At 41.6% G+C, this 19,609-nt stretch overlaps 1 protein-coding gene across 9 annotated transcripts in view; it reads right to left on the bottom strand.

Moving 5' to 3' along the window:
- The window catches only part of LOC5576559 (serine/threonine-protein kinase MARK2), a 154,005-nt gene that overhangs the window by 41,428 nt on the left and 92,968 nt on the right, over positions 1 to 19,609 (bottom strand). For all 9 annotated transcript variants that reach the window (XR_002501358.1, XM_021850196.1, XM_021850211.1 and 6 more), the window contains exons 3-4: positions 6,123 to 6,440; positions 5,582 to 5,781 (exon numbers count right to left, since the gene is read on the bottom strand). Coding sequence is in view for 8 of the 9 variants with exons in the window: in XM_021850196.1 (XP_021705888.1) it covers positions 5,582 to 5,781; positions 6,123 to 6,274 (352 nt within the window). In the remaining variant the exon portion in view is untranslated. The remainder of the gene's footprint in view (positions 1 to 5,581; positions 5,782 to 6,122; positions 6,441 to 19,609) is intronic.

The following is a 19,609-nucleotide window of genomic DNA, read 5'->3' as shown; positions in this document are numbered from 1 at the left end:
CACACCTCTTGACGAATTCAGAAATGTTGTCATCGATCCTTGATCAGCACACGTGGCTACGTGCAATAGCTTTCATCCGTTCCATTCCTGGATGTCCTCGGTGGAGTTGCTTGGCTTGAGAATCCGCTTACAAAATCTATCCGTGATCACCAAGCGCTTGGACATCATGACGCAGCCCTTCACTACCGATAGTGCGTCTCGATGAGCGAATAACGGGCGAACTTCAGGGTTAGCGATGTCATCGAGACTTGTTGGAGAATTGGACAGTGGGGGTAGCGTCGTGCATCGACTTGAATGTTACTGGCAGCGTACTGATGGCTTCCTGGAATGGAATCTCGATGTCATCTTCCAGCTGAATCGAGGCGATGATGAAAACCACCTCCGGTTTAGTGTTACTGTTGATAAGGCGGTACAGAACATCAGCTCATTCAAACTGCGTGGTGGACACGTACTTGATGTCGAAGTTGCAGCATGCGATGGAATGGATCATTAAAATAACCAAAACGGCCGCTATGGAAAGCATAGATAGCGCCACCGTAGCCTTGTGTGTTTGACAGAACAGCAATGCTGTCACAATGTTAAATCCCATATACAGTGGCGCCTTTGTTTTGATGCGGTAAGCACTGACAAAAACTACCTTCAATAGAGCTTAGTGACATTTGAACACACGTAGACTAGCATACGCTCGTCATACACAGTTTGTTTTTGTTTTCCTCAAAGAAACTTGCACACGCTTTCCAGACTCACCAAAATGCATATGGAAATATTACCCAATTTGAAAAATTTAAACCCGTTTTCTGCGTGTTTTTCGAGACTGAGTGCATATTGTTTTCCTCTAAGGTTCACAACTACATCTACACTAGGGTACCCATACCATTGGGCGTGAAAACCACTATGATCCATTTCATTCCGTCGTTCTTCTTCGCCGTTTCTTCGAACGAGTACTCACGAGGATGCTTTGGGAGCACGAAGTTGACGTACTTGTTGTGCACCCTCACGCTGAGGCTTCTCGACAGCAACCGAACTTTTGCTGCATCGTCCAACTTCGCGCCGTCTTTGAGGAAGAGGTCTTTGTATTTCCGGTACCATCGGTCGAAAACGAGCCCGTTTTCTGGATCGTAGACTAATTCCCAGATGTTGGATGCCCGAGATTCGATGATGAACTCCGGGCTGCCCGCGGAACGATTGGGAACGTTTTCTTGATTGCCGAAACGTTCCATCATTTCCATCAGCCGGGCGTTTTGCTCCACCATCGCTCGATTCAGCGGCATGAATTACCTGCAGATTTCTTGAAAATGGTCTTCTCCGGATCCAGGCGTACTTTGTACTAGGTCATCGGCTGCTTTGTTAGTGGCTAATAATTCCATAAGGGGCGTGAGTAAAATTGGAATTTATCATACACTTTTCTGTATCATCCTTACATTACTCATCTTATTATATGTAAACTCCCTCCTTAAAATTCATCGTGCTCCCTCTAGATATCATTATATTCTATTATGACCACTCCCTCATACACATACGTATGTAGATTAGAAGAAGTGTAGAAGTGTCAAAGGGAACAAAATACCGTTCCAGAGCCGTTTACTATAATGTTCAGGGGTATTACATTTATTTATTTAGTCAACATCTAAACAGATGGCACGGTAAATCTAAACATCGAAACGGATGACGCGGTAAATGGTATATAAAATAGACCCCTTTGTGTGGTCCTTAACCTCTTGCCCAGCAACTCCTATCCCTACCTTCTCGCGGTACTGGCCGGGGTACGAGTAACCTTAGGGATGATCGGGTAACCGACCCCGGTGAGAACTCTGGTCGTATGCCGAAAGGGAGGTGGGTGGGGGTTGCTTTTGCTTCTGCAAACCTGGAGCGTCTATATTTCATGTTAGGAGCGGCTCACAACAGCGTCTGTTCCCCATGTCAGGGGCGGTTGATCATAGTCCGAGTGCCAGAGAAGGACTCTAAGCTAAATTGCGCACTATGGTCCTCCGAACATTTAGGGGGAATGGTCCTCCGGAAATATAGGAGGTTGCTGTTAGGCCCTGCAAGTCATCCGTAAAAGAAATCAAGCAATGAATAATCAACGAGATAATAACAACCGGGACAATCGGCGAAGACCACAGCAACGTGAAGGGACTAGCGATAGGAAGCTCGGTACGTGGAACTGTAAATCTCCCAACTTCATCGGGAGTACACGCATTCTCGCCGACGTGCTGAAGGACCGCGGATTCGTCATCATAGCGTTGCAGGAAGTGTGTTGAAAGGGATTAACGGTGCGAGCGTTTAGAAGTAATCATACCATCCACCAGAGCTGCGGCAACACAAACCAGCTGGGAACAGCTTTTATAGTGATGGGTGAAATGCAGGGGCGCGTGATCAGGTGGTGGCCGATCAAGGAGAGAATGTGCAAGTTGAGGCTCAAAGGCCGGTTCTTCAACTTCAGCATAAAAAACGTGCGCAGCCCTCACTCCGAAAGCACTGATGATGACAAAGACGCTTTTTAAGCGCAGCTTGAACGCGAATACGACAGCTGCCCAAGCCACGACGTCAAAATCGTCATAGGAGATCTGAAAGCTCAGGTTGGCCAAGAGGAGGAATTCAGACCGAATATTGGAAAGTTCAGCGAAAACGGCCTACGACTATTTGATTTCGCCGCCTCCAAGGATATGGCTATTCGTAGCACCTACTTCCAGTACAGCCTTTCATACTGATACACCTGGAGATCACCACAGCAGACAGAATCGCAAATCGACCACGTTCTGATTGATGGACGCCATTTCTCCGACATTATCGACGTCAGGACCTATCGTGGCACTAACATCGACTCTGACCACTATCTGGTGATGGTTAAACTGCACCCAAAACTCTCCGTCGTTACCGACGGCCGCCCTGGCATGACCTAGAGCGGCTTACGCAACCGGACGTCACAGCTGCATACGCGCAGCACCTCGAGGCTGCATTACCGGAAGAAGGTGAGCTGGATGAAGCCCCTCTTGAGGACTGCTGGAGAACAGTGAAAGCAGCCATCAACGATGCAGCTGAGAGCAACGTCGGATACGTGGGACGGAGTCGACGGAACGATTGGTTCGACGAGGAATGTAGACAGATTCTGGAGGAGAAGAATACAGCGCGGGCGGTTATGCTATAACAAGGGACCCGGCAGAACGTGGAACGTTATAGACGGAAACGGCATCAGCAGACCCGCCTCTTTCGGGAGAAATAACGCCGCCTGGAGGAGACGGAGTGTGAGGAGATGGAACAGCTGTGCCGGTCTCAAGAAACGCGTAAGTATTATCAGAAGCTCAACGCATCCCGCAACGGCTTCGTTCCATTTGTCAGCACCGGTTGATAGGTACAATCTGGGAAACAGAACAGCTACCGGAGGAGTGGAAGGAAGGGGTAATATACCTCATCTACAAGAAAGGCGACAAGTTAGATTGGGGGTCATGCACAAATTACGTCACGCTCCAAGGGGGGGAGGGGATCAAGCAAAGCGTGACAAGCCTTACAAAATTTTCGAAGGACTCATACAAAAAACGTGACAAAGGGGGGGGGGGGGAGGAGGTCCAAAGTATCGAAATTTAGCGTGACATAATTTGTGTATCATCTCTTGTGAGAACTTTCGAGCGATCACCATTCTAAATGCGGCCTACAAAGTATTATCCCAGATCATCTACCGTCGTCGGTCACCTATAGTAAACGAGTTCGTGGGAAGTTATCAAGCCGGCTTCGTTGACGGCCGATCGACAACAGACCAGATCTTTACTGTACGACAAATCCTTCAAAAATGTCGTGAATACCAGGTCCCAACGCATCTCCTTTTCATCGATTTTAAGGCGGCATACGATAGTATCGACCGCGTAGAGCCATGGAAAATCATGGACGAGAACAGCTTTCCCGGAAAGCTCACGAGACTGATAAGAGCGACGATGGAAGGTGTGCGAAATTGTGTGAAGGTTTCAGGCGAACACTCCAGTTCGTTTGGATCCCGCCGGGGACTCCAACAAGGTGATGGACTTTCGTGCCTGTTGTTCAAAATTGCGCTAGAAAGTGTTTTGTGAAGAGCTGGGCTTAACAGCCGGGGTACGACTTTTACGAGATTCAGTCAATTTGTTTGCTTCGCGGATGATATGGACATTGTCGCCGAACATTTGAAAAGGTATCAGACCTGTACACCCGCCTGAAACGCGAGGCATCAAAAGTTGGACTGGTGTTGAATGCGACCAAGACAAAGTACAGGGCGACAGGGCTCGCCTAGGTAGCAGTGTTACGATAGACGGGGATACGTTCGAGGTGGTCGACGAGTTCGTCTACCTTGGATCCTTGCTGACGGCTGACAATAACGTTAGCCGTGAACTTGCAAGCACTTGGAGTCTTCGAACGTCGGGTGCTTAGGACGATCTTTGGCGGTGTGCAGGAAAACGCTGTGTGGCGGCGAAGGATGAACCACGAGCTCGCCCAACTCTACGGCGAACCCAGTATCCAGAAGGTGGCCAAAGCTGGAAGGATACGATGGGCAGGGCATGTTGCAAGAATGCCGGACAGCAACCCTGCAAAGATGATGTTCGCCTCGGATCCGGATGGTACAAGAAGGCGTGGAGCGCAGCGAGCTAGGTGGGCGGATCAAGTGCGTATCGATTTGGTGAGCGTGGGGCAGTTGATTCAGTTGGCGTAAAATTGTTGATTCAGTGTTATCTGTTTAGATTTTAACTAAATAGATGAAAAAATGAGGTTATACGAATCAGAGAAATTTCGTTTGGATGGTCCGTGATAATCCGCAAAAACGTTAGATAGGTTTCGCGAATGTCCGAGAACATCTGCAAAGGAATCCTAAGGTCCATGAATGTATGTGACAATTTCTAAACGTCCGTGAAAATCTGTGAATATCTGTGAAGATCCGTGAAGGTCCACAAAGGTCTGCAAAGATTCGCTATGGTGTACGAAGATCTGCGAGGACCACGATAGTCCGTGAAATTTGGTGAAGGTTGCCCACGAAGATCCGTAGGATCCGTTACGAAGGTTCCTAAAGGTTCATTTAGGCTTCGAACATTTGAAGACATTCTGTTGTATTCACTTGAATTAAAATTTAATAAACTTCATTAAACCTTGCCGGGTCTGTCCTCAATTCAAAATTCTTCAAGACAGAATAAGTTATGCTCGTAGATTGCCAGATATGTATTCCAAGAAGCCGATGAGTCGAAGAGCCGGATTGGATACGAACACCATTTTCCAGCAAAATCTATCTATATTGCATTAGGATTACTTCTTGAACGTGTACTGGATCAATATTCCTCCAAAATCTCACTTATTATTTATGCATATATGAAGACCCATACTCAGGAAGTTATTAGAATAAAAAAAACGTCCATTGAATTCACAAAATTTAGTTTTTACGCTAGTATATTTCAGGACAAATATTCCAAGAAGTTTTTGAATGACTTAGTGTTTTAGTTTATCACCAAAGCGTAGATGCCGAAAATCTCCCTTTATCTGAACGCAAGTTTATGTTTTTCGAAATATCTGTCTCCAGGTATTATTTTTTTCTTCTTCTTGTTTTTTTTTCATCCAAACAAAAACTTACCCTCGTAGATGTGTATGATGTTGGGATGCTGCACTGAGCTCATGATTTGCACTTCCCTTCGTATCCGAATGAGGTCCGCTTCGGTTTCGATTTTACTTTTCTTGATGGTTTTGATGGCGACCTCCTGACCGGTTTCCTTATTAATACCTAATTGCACCTTGCCGTACGTGCCCTGGCCGAGCTTTTTGATTATATCAAATCTGCAGCGAGAAAAAAGAAACCATGAAAATGAGGAAATAAAGGTGAAACCGAACGGTAGAAATCCGTAATGAATTTTCCCTCCGGGTTTCAACGGAAGACCTGAAGTGGATGGCATTTGCATAGGGAAATGAGGAGTATCTAGAGTAACGCTTCAAATGATCCCTATTCAAATTTCGATTTTGTTGGTTGTTTTTCTGAGTTTGATCATGTTTACAGCAGTTTTCTTAGTTCGTGAAAATAAAATAATTTCGATTTATTTTTCCGAAAGCAATCTTTGGTTCATTTCAGATGTTACGCTGGACCAGAGCAAATCTTACGAGAGGTGAGAAATGACATTTACCGTTGTCTCAGTTTTTTCCTGTGATTATTCATTTTCACAGTACCGGTATTTTCAATTCCACTCATTATGTTCTCGATGGTTGCCTTCTGGGGAGCAAATTGCTGTGGTGGAGGCACAGCCTCCCCATTGTTGGTGGACTCTCCTATCACCATGTTTGCGTCGGTTTGTGGTTTCGGCTCTTCGGGGTCTGGTTGTACACTAGGCGACGGACGTTGGACTGAGATGGATTGGTTTGGTCCGCTCGGTGTTTTGCTTAACTCACTCTGATCGATTATCCAATGTAATTAAAGCCAACTCCTTCACAGTCGTAAGTGATTCCTGGAAAGAAAAACGAAGAAAAATAATTAATGGAAATGGACCTTCAAGAGAAGATTCATGTCGAAAGTTTTGCTAGTTAATTGTAACTGGGAAACCGCCTTTTTTATATAACTGATTTTCATGAATGTGAGTTTATGTTTTGATATTATTAAATTTAATTGATGATTGTAATTGAGATTAACTTTTAATCATACTAATGAAATGTAGAATAAGATTTCCCTTGAACCTAACGGATCATGCTCATAATTTTTTTTGCTTTGAAGAAACCAATCAGTAAAACTGAAGTTCTACACCAAAACATTTTAATATAAATTTTAGAAGCATACCTAACAAAAATCATTGAAAGAGGGTGAAACATTTTGCATAAAGATGCTCGGCATGGAGGACATTTAGCCTAATAAGAATTATACACGCAGAAAAAAAACCTATTGTAAAACGTACATTATTTGACACAAAGTCAATAAGATTTTTGGATTGTTTTCGCTGCAATAAGTTCTCTCAGTGTTTTAACAATATAGAATTGTTGTCCAACATATTGTTATATCAAAATAACAAGATATTTTTTAGAAACAACAGATCCTGTCACCAAAAATCTGACGAATCTACTCAGCTATTTTTAAACTCTGTTGCCAGCTCTTATGCATACCAATCATTGCTCTATCTCGACAGTTGTACGACAAGTAGTCGTGTAACAACTTCGGAAGGCGGTTTCTTAACCATTTTGCAACTGTTGAATATTTTTTATACAGCTTCTCTGTATTATCGTTTGAATATTATTTTCAAGTTGTTTCACAGCTTCCGGAATCTAACTCATAAGTAGCTGAATGTAGTGTTCCCAATGTTACACATTAAAGTATCTGCCACCGCTTGGGATCGAACTCACGATCACTGCATCCACAAGTCTTAACGCTGCAAAGCAACCATTCAAACGGTCATAATGTTTGCCCATGTGCTCTTAAGAGTTAGAGCTACGCTAATACTGTTGGATGCATTCGTCACCTACAACTTTGCTGAATTGCTTGCTTTTCCCATACAAACGTTGAAGAGCTTGTGCAGTCTAAGTTTTCATCCTTATGAGCTCAAATTTTGGGAGGACACTCAAAATTTGATCTTTAATTGAATGAGCGGTGTGGAGCAAAAACGATTTTTTGAACCACCCTAATATGTAGTCAGCTGAGATTTGAAGCTGCAAAATGTTTGCGTTATAGCTGTATTAACTACACTTTTTTATATTAAACTTTGGGAGGGATTATTAGAGTATGTTTAAAAACTACAAATGAACTTTAACACTTCACTTTTTTGCAAAAAAAAAAAAAAAAAAAAAATACTAAAATCACTAAGGTGAGCAAATACCTTTAAACTCTAATATGTGTTGCTTATCTTGACAGATAGGCCTATTTCGTCTGCGACTTACAGACTTCTTCAGTGTCGAGTGCTCGACACTGAAGAAGTCTGTAAGTCGCAGACGAAATAGGCCTATCTGTCAAGATAAGCAACACATATTAGAGTTTAAAGGTATTTGCTCACCTTAGTGATTTTAGTATTTTATTTTTTTTTTTGCAAAAAAGTGAAGTGTTAAAGTTCATTTGTAGTTTTTAGCTGTATTAACGCTAATGTTCTATTTTCGACTGGTTTCATTTTTTGTAGCGTTCGCTGCTTCAATTCAACTGTTGATGGGCCCGGAGAGGCTGGCCACTTGTCTGCACCGGCTGATAGACACAATCTGCAAAACAGAACAGCTACCGGAGGATTGGAAGGAAGGGGTAATATGCCCCATCTACAAGAAAGACGACAAGTTAGATTGTGAAAACTTTCGAGCGATCACCATTCTAAATGCGGTCTACAAGGTATTATCCCAGATCATCTTCCGTCGTCTATCACCTATAGTAAGCGAGTTCGTGGGAAGTTATCAAGCCAGCTTCGATAACGGCCGATCGACAACGGACCAGATCTTCACTGTACGGCAAATCCTCCAAAAATGTCGGGAATACCAGGTCCCAACCTTTTCATCGATTTTAAGGCGGCATACGATAGTATCGACCGCGTAGGACTATGGAAAATCATGGATGAGAACAGCTTTCCCGGGAAGCTCACGAGGCTGATAAGAGCGACGATGGAGGGTGTGCAAAATTGGCGAACATTTCAGTTCGTTTGGATCCCGCCGGGGACTACCACAAGGTGATGGACTTTCGTGCCTGTTGTTCAATATTGCGCTAGAAGGTGTCATGCGGAGAGTCAACGGGTTCAACAGCTGGGGTACGATTTTTACGAGATCCAGTCAATTTGTTTGCTTAGCGGATAATATGGACATTGTCGGCCGAACATTTGGAAAGGTGGCAGACATGTACACCCGCCTGAAACGCGAGGCAGCAAAAGTTGGACTGGTGATGAATGCGTCCAAAACAAAGTACATGCTAGCTGGTGGGGCCGAGCGCGACAGGGCTCGCCTAGGTAGCAGTGTTACGATAGACGGGGATACGTTCGAGGTGGTCGACGAGTTCGTCTACCTTGGATCCTTGCTGACGGCTGACAATAACGTTAGCCGTGAAATACGGAGGCGCATCATCAGTGGAAGTCGGGCCTACTATGGCCTCCACAAGAAGCTGCGGTCAAAAAAAAATTCACACCCGCACCAAATGTACCATGTACAACACGCTCATAAGATCGGTAGTTCTCTACGGGCATGAAACGTGGACGATGCTCGAGGACTTGCAAGCACTTGGAGTCTTCGAACGTAGGGTGCTTAGGACGATCTTTGGCGGTGTACAGGAAAACGGTGTGTGGCAGCGAAGGATGAACCACGAGCTCGCCCAACTCTACGGCGAACCCAGTATCCAGAAGGTGACCATAGCTGGAAGGATACGATGAGCAGGACATGTTGTAAGAAAGCCGGACAGCAACCCTGCAAAGATGGTGTTCGCCTCGGATCCGGTTGGTACAAAAAGGTGTGGAGTACTGCGGATAAAGCGTGTATCGATTTGGCCAGCGTAGGGCAGAAGCAAGGACGGAGAGATGCGGCCACGAATCGAATTTTGTGGCGTGGAATTGTTGATTAAGTGTTATCTGTTTAGATGTTAACTAAATAGATGAATGAATTACCCAAAATGCTTCAGAATGACACAAATTTTATGTTTTTGGTGAACTATATACCAAACTGGAGGTGGTCCGTCTTAACCCCAGTGGGCGCTGTTGCCCCGTTTTCCCCTAAATGCTGAGCTAACTGAGAAAACTATTAAAAAGTCCTAATGTATTTGAATTTAGTTTGTTTTCCAGAAAAGACAAGAAAATTTCGTTGTCAATTTGATTTTATTAAACACGAGGCGCCACAAATAAAAAAACGCACACCACAGGAGAACTGGAGACATAGAAGAGGCATTCGATGTTTGGCGAATCTTTGACAAAAGGTCGAAAGACAAAAGGTCGAAAGACAAATGGTCGAAAGGACAGAAGGCCGAAAGACATAAGGTCGAAAGGACGAAGAGGTCGAAAATCTATTTTCAAGGAAGGATAAATCTCCCACCAAGCAAATCGTTTTCTACCTTTTGTCCTTTCGACCTTTTGTCCATGAACCGTCAAATCGTACACCTCAGGTTAATTATCAGAACTAAAAATATGAAAGAATTCCTGTAAGAGCTGATGTACCTCAAGGCAGCATTTTGGGGCCAATAGTATACAATATGTTTACATCCGACTTACCTGAGTTACCTCAGGAATGTCAAAAATCTTTTTTTTTTCGAATGACACAGGCCTCACCGCTAAAGGACGAAGCCTGCTTGTCATCTGTAGTAGGTTGCAAAAAAGTTTGGATAAAAGAGTTCTTCATACTTGCATACGTGGGCTTCGTGGCGGTGCGGTTAGTGTCGTCAGGCAATGAGTGCATCGTGTCATGGGGTGTGGGTTCGAATCCCGCTGCAGCCATTGAAACTTTTCGTGAGGAATGTTTCTCGGCTGTACCATTTGAGCATGCTTGTCCGTTGTCTAGTATTAAGTTACAGTCTGTGCAGCTAAATGGCTGAAGATGGTGTCCGTGTCTTAAAAAAAAATGGATTGTCACGATTGGCCACGATAAATGCGTTTTATATTTAAGTTTTTTTTTCTCTTATAAGCAGGTGAATTCAACTAACCTTTGAAAATTCTGAGGCTAATGAAATGTCATATCTAGTTAATAAAATGGCAAAAGGTAAAAGAGACCCAAGCAACCAAAAGTTCGGATAGAAGGGCATGTTTGGGCTTAATCAGCTCCCTTTTTAAGTAGTTAACCGAACTTTACAGTTTACATAAAGTTCGTTTAAGTTTGATTGTTACCTTCAAGTACAAAAGAAGTTCAGTTCAAACTTGTTCTGAACTTTCAAGTTGTTGATGAGTTCATAAATTACTTCTCTGAGAATGAAGTTCATTTAATATTCATGGTGTTCTCTTAATCAGCGAAAAAGTTTCACTGAAACTAGATTTGTACCAAAAGTGAACTCTGGAGTTCACTGCTTAAGTACAATCCGAACTATTGGTTGCTTGGGGATAGTTCTAAAACAAGCTTTTGCGCGATTAAGTTTTTATAGCTTCGAAACACAGTGCCGTACGAACAAATCGCGACGCATGTACCATAGAGGACGCCATTACACCAAATTACAGACAACCAAATGTTAGGACATTACACACAATAACAAAAACACAAAATCCTATCCCTTTGAAGAAGGTTAAATAAAATAACCGAAACGTAGGAGCAACACACGTGTTAGCTTATTTTTAAGACTGCAGTGCCGAAAATATTTCCAGCAAGTTAATAAAAGCGTTATTTAGTTTTACCAAATTAGGATGATATTGTTGAAAAAAAAAAACGAATTTAGTACTATATCATTTAATTCCACTAGAGTTTGTATTTTTTGACAGATATGATGATTCGACCTCAACTGTAAGGCCGTCTTCAGTGTCGTGTACTAGACTCGACTTTAGAGTCTAGAACACGACACTGAATACGGCCTTACAGTTGTGGTCGAAATACGAGTATCTGTTAAAGGATACAAACTCTAGTGGAATTAAATGGTACAGTACTAAATTCGTTTTTTTCATCTACTTATAGGTACCGTAATCCGGGGGCAAATTGATCACTTTTTTACAACTTTTTGTTGTGTTACCCTTGGGAATTCAAATATTGTTTAATAAATTTGATTGATCTTTATTAGTTGATGTAATCGACTTTTCATGACATAATAATTAACATATCATAAAAATAGTTTTGATATCAAAAAATTAAAATGACACACTGGGGCGAAATTGATCACCATACAACAAAGCAGGTTTAAGAATGAAAAATGTCCGTATCTACTAAATTTAGGTCTCCTGAATCTGAAAATGATGTCAAAATTCTTACAACTCAAGTTTTTGATCATTTTATTGCAAAATTAAACTTCGAAAATCTGCCTAATACGCCTAAATGCAGGCTCATTTTTAGAATAAACGGTCTTATGAACAAAAAAAAAACTATACTTGCTATGCTGTATGATGTAAAAAATGAGTTCAGTTGTTCATACTTAAGCTTACACAACATTTTAAATACTCAAAGATGACATGTACCAGTTGACACCAGTAGATTGTTTAGCACCGACATTTCCAACGGTATTGCTTACACCTTCAAAAAAAAAAAAAAAAAAAAACTGAGCCTTATAAAAATGAAATAGTGCAACATCATCATTAGACATCCATAAACTAGAAAACATTGAATGTCTGTGATGCCAACGAAGCTTTCAGCATCCTTCGGAGGAAATGTTTTCTGGTACCGACCTGATCAAACTGATAAATTTGCCCCCGGATTACGGTATTCTACTAAACAGCTCGAAGATTTATTATGATATTGTTGTCTAACACAGCACACACAGATATAAGACATGAATTTAATGATTCAAATGATACTAATAAAGGAATAAAAAAAAGTATTACTCTACGCTTAGTGGAGTATTAGGGGTTTACCAACTTCACATTCGCTGACCCAAACGGGACGCACCAACATCATAAGAGCATATAGGAAAAAAAACACAGCAAATGAAAACATATACCATGGAAGGGGAGGAACTGTTTGCTAATAGTGATGCTATTTATAAACTTTAAACGGAGTGACAGTCAGTGGCCGGCCAACCAGGGAGCCCGATCCGTTGTCGAGAGCGAAGGCCACTTGTTAATGTTGTGCTGTTCCCTGACAGATTGATCCATCCGTATCCGTCGTTAACAAACGCTGGCTGTTTGTTAATCCTAGCGACAAGCGTGCTTAAAGTTATATGTGTTGCAATTTAACTTTTAGCCACTAAAGCTTTCCATATGGGAAAGCGTTCAATAAAGCATGATGGGAGGAAAGGAACCACGCAAAGATAGTTTATTTGTATAAATTGGTATAAATTAAAGATAGACGCAATTTGCAGCAACATTGGTTCAATCATTGCTTCAATCATATTGCTTGAAATTACGTGGAAACAGCATTTGAGTTACTGGAACAAACCAGCTTTAAATACAGTTGAAAGCCAATATCGTTAACAGTTGATCTTAGTAGAGTGTACCCTCAATAAATCGATATCAAACTAACCATATTTTTTGTGTTTATTACAGTTCCATTAGTCGACATGAATGAGGGAGGCACTTAAGGACTGTATTGAAACGCAATTAGCCGATTGCCAACTAAAGCCTTTCAAAATAATGTGCATATTATGTCTTAAAAAATTTGCACACACCTCAAAATTGTGCTAGCAGGCTGAAATCTTTCCAATTGCTCTTATATATTAGTTCGATTACAAAAATTGGAGAAAGCCGACTGTATTCTAAAGATGAAAACAAATGAAAATAATTTATGATTGCAGAACAATAGATGACACCTATGACCTTCTTTATTGATAAAGTATTTCGAAGTCGATTTATCATTTACGAATATTTAAAACTCATTGTAAGTTGTTTCAGAAGATACTCCTGAAACACAGATCTTCTGAGTTCTTCGTAAAATTGAGAGCCATCATGCGTCTCCATCGTTTTTGGAGTAACTGAATGTATTGCATGCGGAATTAAAAAACGTCCCTTGTATGTTTTACTTCGCCTAACACCCCAGATCAGTGCTGTTAAATGTCATGAATATCACGTGACAATGAGAATGTTTGACATTGATAAATATTCTTCCCGGTGACCTTTTTTACATTACTAACGATTGTTAATATTTGCTTATGCTATATTTCGCATGGAACGGGGCCATAATCAATTTTATTTTTCCAAAATTTCGACACTACACAGCGCATTTCTAAATCATGTTTTAAACTTCTGAATAAAAGCCTAAAGTGCAATTATCTAGCATTATTTTAGTTTGACGCAGATGGAGCAGACTTGCGATTTACGACATTAGAGTACTATAGCATGACGACCTAAAATGCACTCACTAAAAGTTTCCGTCCTGCGGTCAGAAGATTGTTTACACTCATCAAATCATATGACTTTCAATTGCGTGATATCGATGATGATGAAGATGATGCGGTAAACTACTTATTCAGGACGAAAATAAATGCACGGCTGAGTAGAAGCACATGGGCAGAAAATGATGCAATTCGTGACATCGAGCAATTTCTCTTTCTCAATAGGACATACATATTTGTGAGACGTTTTGGCAATGGTCGAAGACGACAAGTGGGTTGGCTCGGTTGCCGGTTTGATAGTTTTCGTAGAGTGTATCCTCCCCCTCTCCCTTCTATTGCCCTCTTTGTGGAATAAATTATGGACTAAGAAGGCAAACATCATTGAAAGTATTCATGACCGAGAAGAGTGAATAATAATTGCATCAAAACTTATTTTCCAATTTTCCAAACTAATCCTGTCAACAAGGAAAGTCTTATATAACTAAATTAAGTAAGATAAAATTATCAATTGATTATCTTCCTTGGCACACATAACATTTATAGCAGAGTATGTGAATGAAAAACTTCAAATGTGTTTTTATCAAAATTACATCGTAAAAAGGTTATGGATGAGAGTTTTTGGTGATTTTTTTTTGGAGCATATTGTCAAAGTTTCCTTAATAAGGCTCCTTATGACATTTTTGGCAAAATTCTTAGCGCATTTTCTCGTGATTTTCAGATTATTGAAAGAATGTCTTTCCTGGTAAAAACCTTGGAAAATTATGGTACTATTTTTTTGTAATCGTGTGAGATTTTAGTGAATTCCTAGAAACAATAATTTACGTTTTCAAAGAGGAGTTTGTAAGGTCAGCCAAACGGCAGCGTCTGAAATACTCCCCGACTCAACTGCCTCAAGGTCTGCCTCAATCTTGCCTTAATTTACCACGAGCAGGGAATCATCGCACTAAAAAAAAAACAGGAAAGCCACAAAAACATTCACTATTTAATCTTCTTCAAATTCCGGGTGGTGAGTTTTAGTTATAAAAGTTATAGAAGTACCATATCTCCTTTTTCAATAGGTGAAAATCGACGGATAACTTCTTTACTCTAATAGATAGAAAATTTTGATGTTCAGAAAAAACTGATTTTGAACGAGTTGCATGTCTAACTTTCTAGCGCAGAATGAAGAGGTATGGGACATCATCTTTTTAAATTTATTTGTTAGTATCTGTTAGATATAAGTAGGCCATGACTTCTACTTTTAAAAATTTGAAATTATCGAAAAACACCTAGAAATTTTAATTACGTTTATTTGAATTTTCACGCTTTTTCACGTTCCGAACTCCGAATGTGTTGGTTTTCCAGTGAAGTTGTTTTTCCGGGTCACTTTTTGTCTGATTTGAGCTGATTAAATGAATCGATTCTCGCAAAAAAGAGAGCCATCACTCGTTCTTTTGAGTGATCTGGATGTTTCGAACGGCTCCGATTATTTTTGGCCATCTCTAGCCACGGCAACGACAGCACCGTGGACATCAGTCGAAAGGACCGAAATATAGGAAGTGTCACAACTACAGGCACATTACGAAGGACTGTCGAAGCCAGAAAAAGGGAGATGCTTTCTGCATCGTCTTGACTACGTTCGAATCCGCTGACTGGTACTTCAATTCTGGGGCCACGACTCACATGACAAGAAGCAAGGCTCTGTTGCAGAATATGAAGCCGGCTGAAGGCTGCTATGCAGATTGAGAGAACATGCACCACAGCACTCAAACCCACTATGCAAGGATCAAGGAAGCAAAATTTCCATGAGTGATGTCCACAACATTCCACAGCTGTCCGTGAATCTCCTCTCCATCAACAAAATCGACAAAGGGTACACGATGATGTTGGATAACGTTGGCTGCAAGGTGTTAAACTCAACCGGCGACCTGGTGGCTCAAGAAGAGCGAAACGGAGCCGGCAAGGCGTTGGCTTGTCCGTCGAAAGATTCCATGGACATCTGGCATCGGCGCATGGGCCACCTCAGCGGGGCCAGTATGAAACACCTAGCGAGTGGTCTGGTAAGTGGCGTGAAATTAAATTCAAATAGCGTAACTGATTCCAGCGTCCAAAGGGAATCCCGACTACAGTTTGGCAAAAAAGGGTTTCCGAGCAAAGCAATTGCTGGAGGTCGTTCATTCGGATATTTGCAATTCGATGGATGTATCGTCACTAGGGGGTAGCAGGTACTACATCCTGTTTGTGGACGACAAATCGAATAAAAATACGAATGAAATGCGAAGATGAAGTTTCGAAGGCGTTTCAAGCTTTCCACGTGATGGCTGAGCGGCAGACAAGCTCGAAAATCAAAACCATCCGAACCGACAACGGGTTGGAGTATACCAACTGGAAATTCCAGATTCCCATGGAGAAGTTTAGTATCCGGCATGAGCAAACGAATGACTACACACTACAGCAGAACGGTATGGCTGAGAGGGCAAACCGGACAATCGTCGAGCGAGCTAGGTGCATGCTATTTGAAGCAAACCTGCAAAAACCGTTTTGGGCAGAAGCGGTTTCGACGGCGGTGTACCTCATCAATCGATCGCCGACTCGCGGTCATGGGATGACACCCAAAGAGTGCTGGAGCGAGTGTTGGAAAGTCAGATTTGTCGAATATTCGGATCTTTGGATCAAAGGTGACGGTTTATGTCCCGAAACCAAAGCGGCGTTAGCCTTTCGGTCGTCGCGCGAATTTTTGTAACGCGAGTAGTCGCGCGTTGTACTTTGTACAACATCCTTGGTTTTGCGAATATCTCAGGAGTCTGGCCACTTAGATAGATGAAGTCTTCGGCAAAATTGATCAGTAGCTTATGGGCTATCATTATCATAGCCAAGAAATTCGGGATTTTGCCACTAGGCGGCGCTAGTGAGCATTAAGCTTTTGTTTCCCAGATGTCATGATCCTGACCACTTAGAAAGATGGCGTCTTCGGCAAAGTTGTTCGGTAACTCAAGGACTATCATTGTTTGAGCTAGTTGATTCAAAATGTTACCACTAGGCGGCGCTAGTGAGCATAAAACATTTGTTTCGCAAATATCTCAGGAGCCTGATCACTTAGAAAGATGGTGTCTTCGGCAGAGTTGTTCAGTAGCTCAAATTCTTTCTTTGTTTAATCCTTAAAGTTAGAGATTTATTAAAATAATGATAGTCCCTGAGCTTCTGAACAACTTTGCCAAAGGTGCCTGTCTAAAAAGTCAAGATCCTGCAGTATCCGCAAAACAAAAATTTCATGCTCGTGATGGCCAAATATCGTATTTTTTGGCTCAAATAATGATAGCCCTTGAGCTACCAAACTACTTTGCCGAAGACACCATCTTTCTAAGTGGTCAGGCTCCTGAGATATCTGCAAATAAAAGTTTCATGCTTACTAGCGCCGCCTAGTGGCAAAATTTTGAATCAACTAACTCTAAAAATTATAGTCCTTATCTTACTAAACAACTTTGCCGAAGACGACATCCTTCTAAATGGTCAGGATCCTCAAAAATCTTTAAAACAAAAGTGAAACTTCCATGCCCACTAGTGCCACCTAGTGGTCAAATTCCGAATCAAATGAGGTACCATCAGATAGCGCTTCACCTCCAGAACAACTTTACTAAAGACCCCAAGTTTCTATATTATCTGGATTTCGAGAAATGACGATTTCAAACTGTGGTTTCCTCGAACCGTACATAGTGCGTTCATTATTATGCGACTTCCATGTACATTTATTGATTTTACCGTATTATAAAGGGTCATACTGTAAATAAAAACTGTCGAGTATTGTTCTTAAGAAGATTCTTGAGGAATACATTTTGGTTTGGTGTCGATAGATATCTTTGTTGCAAAATGATAGCATATAAATCACAACTGTTGTACAAAATACAACAGCGCGACAGCCCGAAGGTTAGTGGGATGCGAAGGCCCATGAATGTCGTCTACACACTTAGATTTTCTTTCGTTGTTCGGTAAATTTTGTTACCGAAAACGTACTGTAAATAAATATTCACCTGATGTTTCGGTATTTTAAATGAGCATTACCGAAAAAAACGTACACAGTTGGGGAGATTCAAAAGATATTTATTTGTTTTCACCGAAATCGACACTTCATTTACCGAAAACTTGTAAATCGTTTAGATTCACCGTAGCCAGTAAAAGTTTACCGTACTTCGGTACCTAGTGCTACAGTATTTTGCCGAACAATTGGTAATTTGAGATTATCAATCGCCAAGTTTACTTTGGGAAGCAACAAAATATTGTTAGAAACAAAAATCCACTGTCAGGCATCGTTGGATGATCAAGGTAAATAAATTGAAAAATTATGTCCTCAGATTATTCAAAATTGTTATTTTTGTAGATGAAAGATGGCTCGTTCAAGAGGAAATCGGCAGCACCACTTTCAGTGACATTTCTCTCCTTGCCCAGTGACCTCTATGATGGTGGCGCATAATATTTGCCTATAAAGAAAAGATCTAGAAATAAATATGATTATTTAATTCAATATCAGAATACATTGTCATTCTTTTTTTTTATTTTTTATCATCCCATCCAATTCCGACTGCCTGCCAATATGAACAATTCGTTCAGTAATTGATTCGGTAATCATTCACGAACGATTTGTAATATTTTGACAGCTTTGACGTTTGCTTTTTGGCGTTTTGCTTTTATTTACGGATTGTTCGGTTATTGTTAACTTTACCGAAAGCATTACCGAACGCTCAGCGGTTTATATTTCGGTAAAAAAAAATTACCGAAGTCGGTGATATTTTCTAAGTGTGTAGTTGGATTCCCTGAAGACACGAAAGCTATCGTTTATACGACCCGGCAACGAAGACTATCTCAAGAAGTCAAGATCTAATATTCATCATTCATCAACGAGAGCGACACCGGTACCGCAGCGGCAACTAACAAGGGCAGCAAACCTTTGATAAACAAGCTAGACGTACAAGAGGCGATAAAGTCTCCAAACGCAGAAGAAGCTACCGGCGTACATCCGACTCCCGCGGATAGTGCAACTGGTCTAGTTGAAGTCGAAGAAGGCGATTGGGACGAGAAGAATTCGAAGAAGCAGCAAGCAATATCAGGTAGTCCTCCCCCATCGACAAACTTCAAATCCACCTTCGTCAAAGGTGTTGAGGTGCAATGGTCGGGAGCACGAACTTCCAGGCAAGTTAAAATATTTTGCCTGTTCTCACCATTCCAAAATTCCTGCAACCGATGATAAAAATCCATTGAATACCGATTCATCATTGGGTCCTGAGTGCTCTAGCCAATTAAGGTGATTATAGAACGAAGCCACACCTCAGATTTTCAAGAGCACAAGACTTGAGAACCAAACAGCGCTCCGCGTTGGAAATTTATCCCATTGGTCACTACCAGAAAGCAAGCAATTTGACTGATTTTCAACGCGAACGGTTGTCAAATTCTCCAGTCTTGTGCTCTTGAAAATTCAAAGTTTGGCTTCGTTTTATAATCACCTTAACTGGTGTGGCTTCCCAGCAGTAGAGTGACGAACGAGCCGCGATCCCATCCCTGACGACCCGACCCCGCATCGAGAAGCAATGAGTCGAGACGATTCGAAAAGATGGAAGGTTGCCATGCAGGAGTACTATAACGCCCATATGGCGAACGAAACGTGGACTTTGGAGGAACTTCGGCAATCCGTTGCTAATGGGTCTAAAAAATGAAGTTGGATGCCGATGGAAACCTTGATCGACAAAAGGAGCGACTTACGATCAAAGGGTTTTCGCAACGAAAGGGGTTAAACTATGTCGAAGCTTACTCCCCTGTAGT

Source organism: Aedes aegypti, chromosome 1, assembly GCF_002204515.2.
Source record: "Aedes aegypti strain LVP_AGWG chromosome 1, AaegL5.0 Primary Assembly, whole genome shotgun sequence".
Classification (NCBI taxonomy): domain Eukaryota; kingdom Metazoa; phylum Arthropoda; class Insecta; order Diptera; family Culicidae; genus Aedes; species Aedes aegypti.
This window is presented reverse-complemented; position numbering and strand designations above follow the sequence as displayed.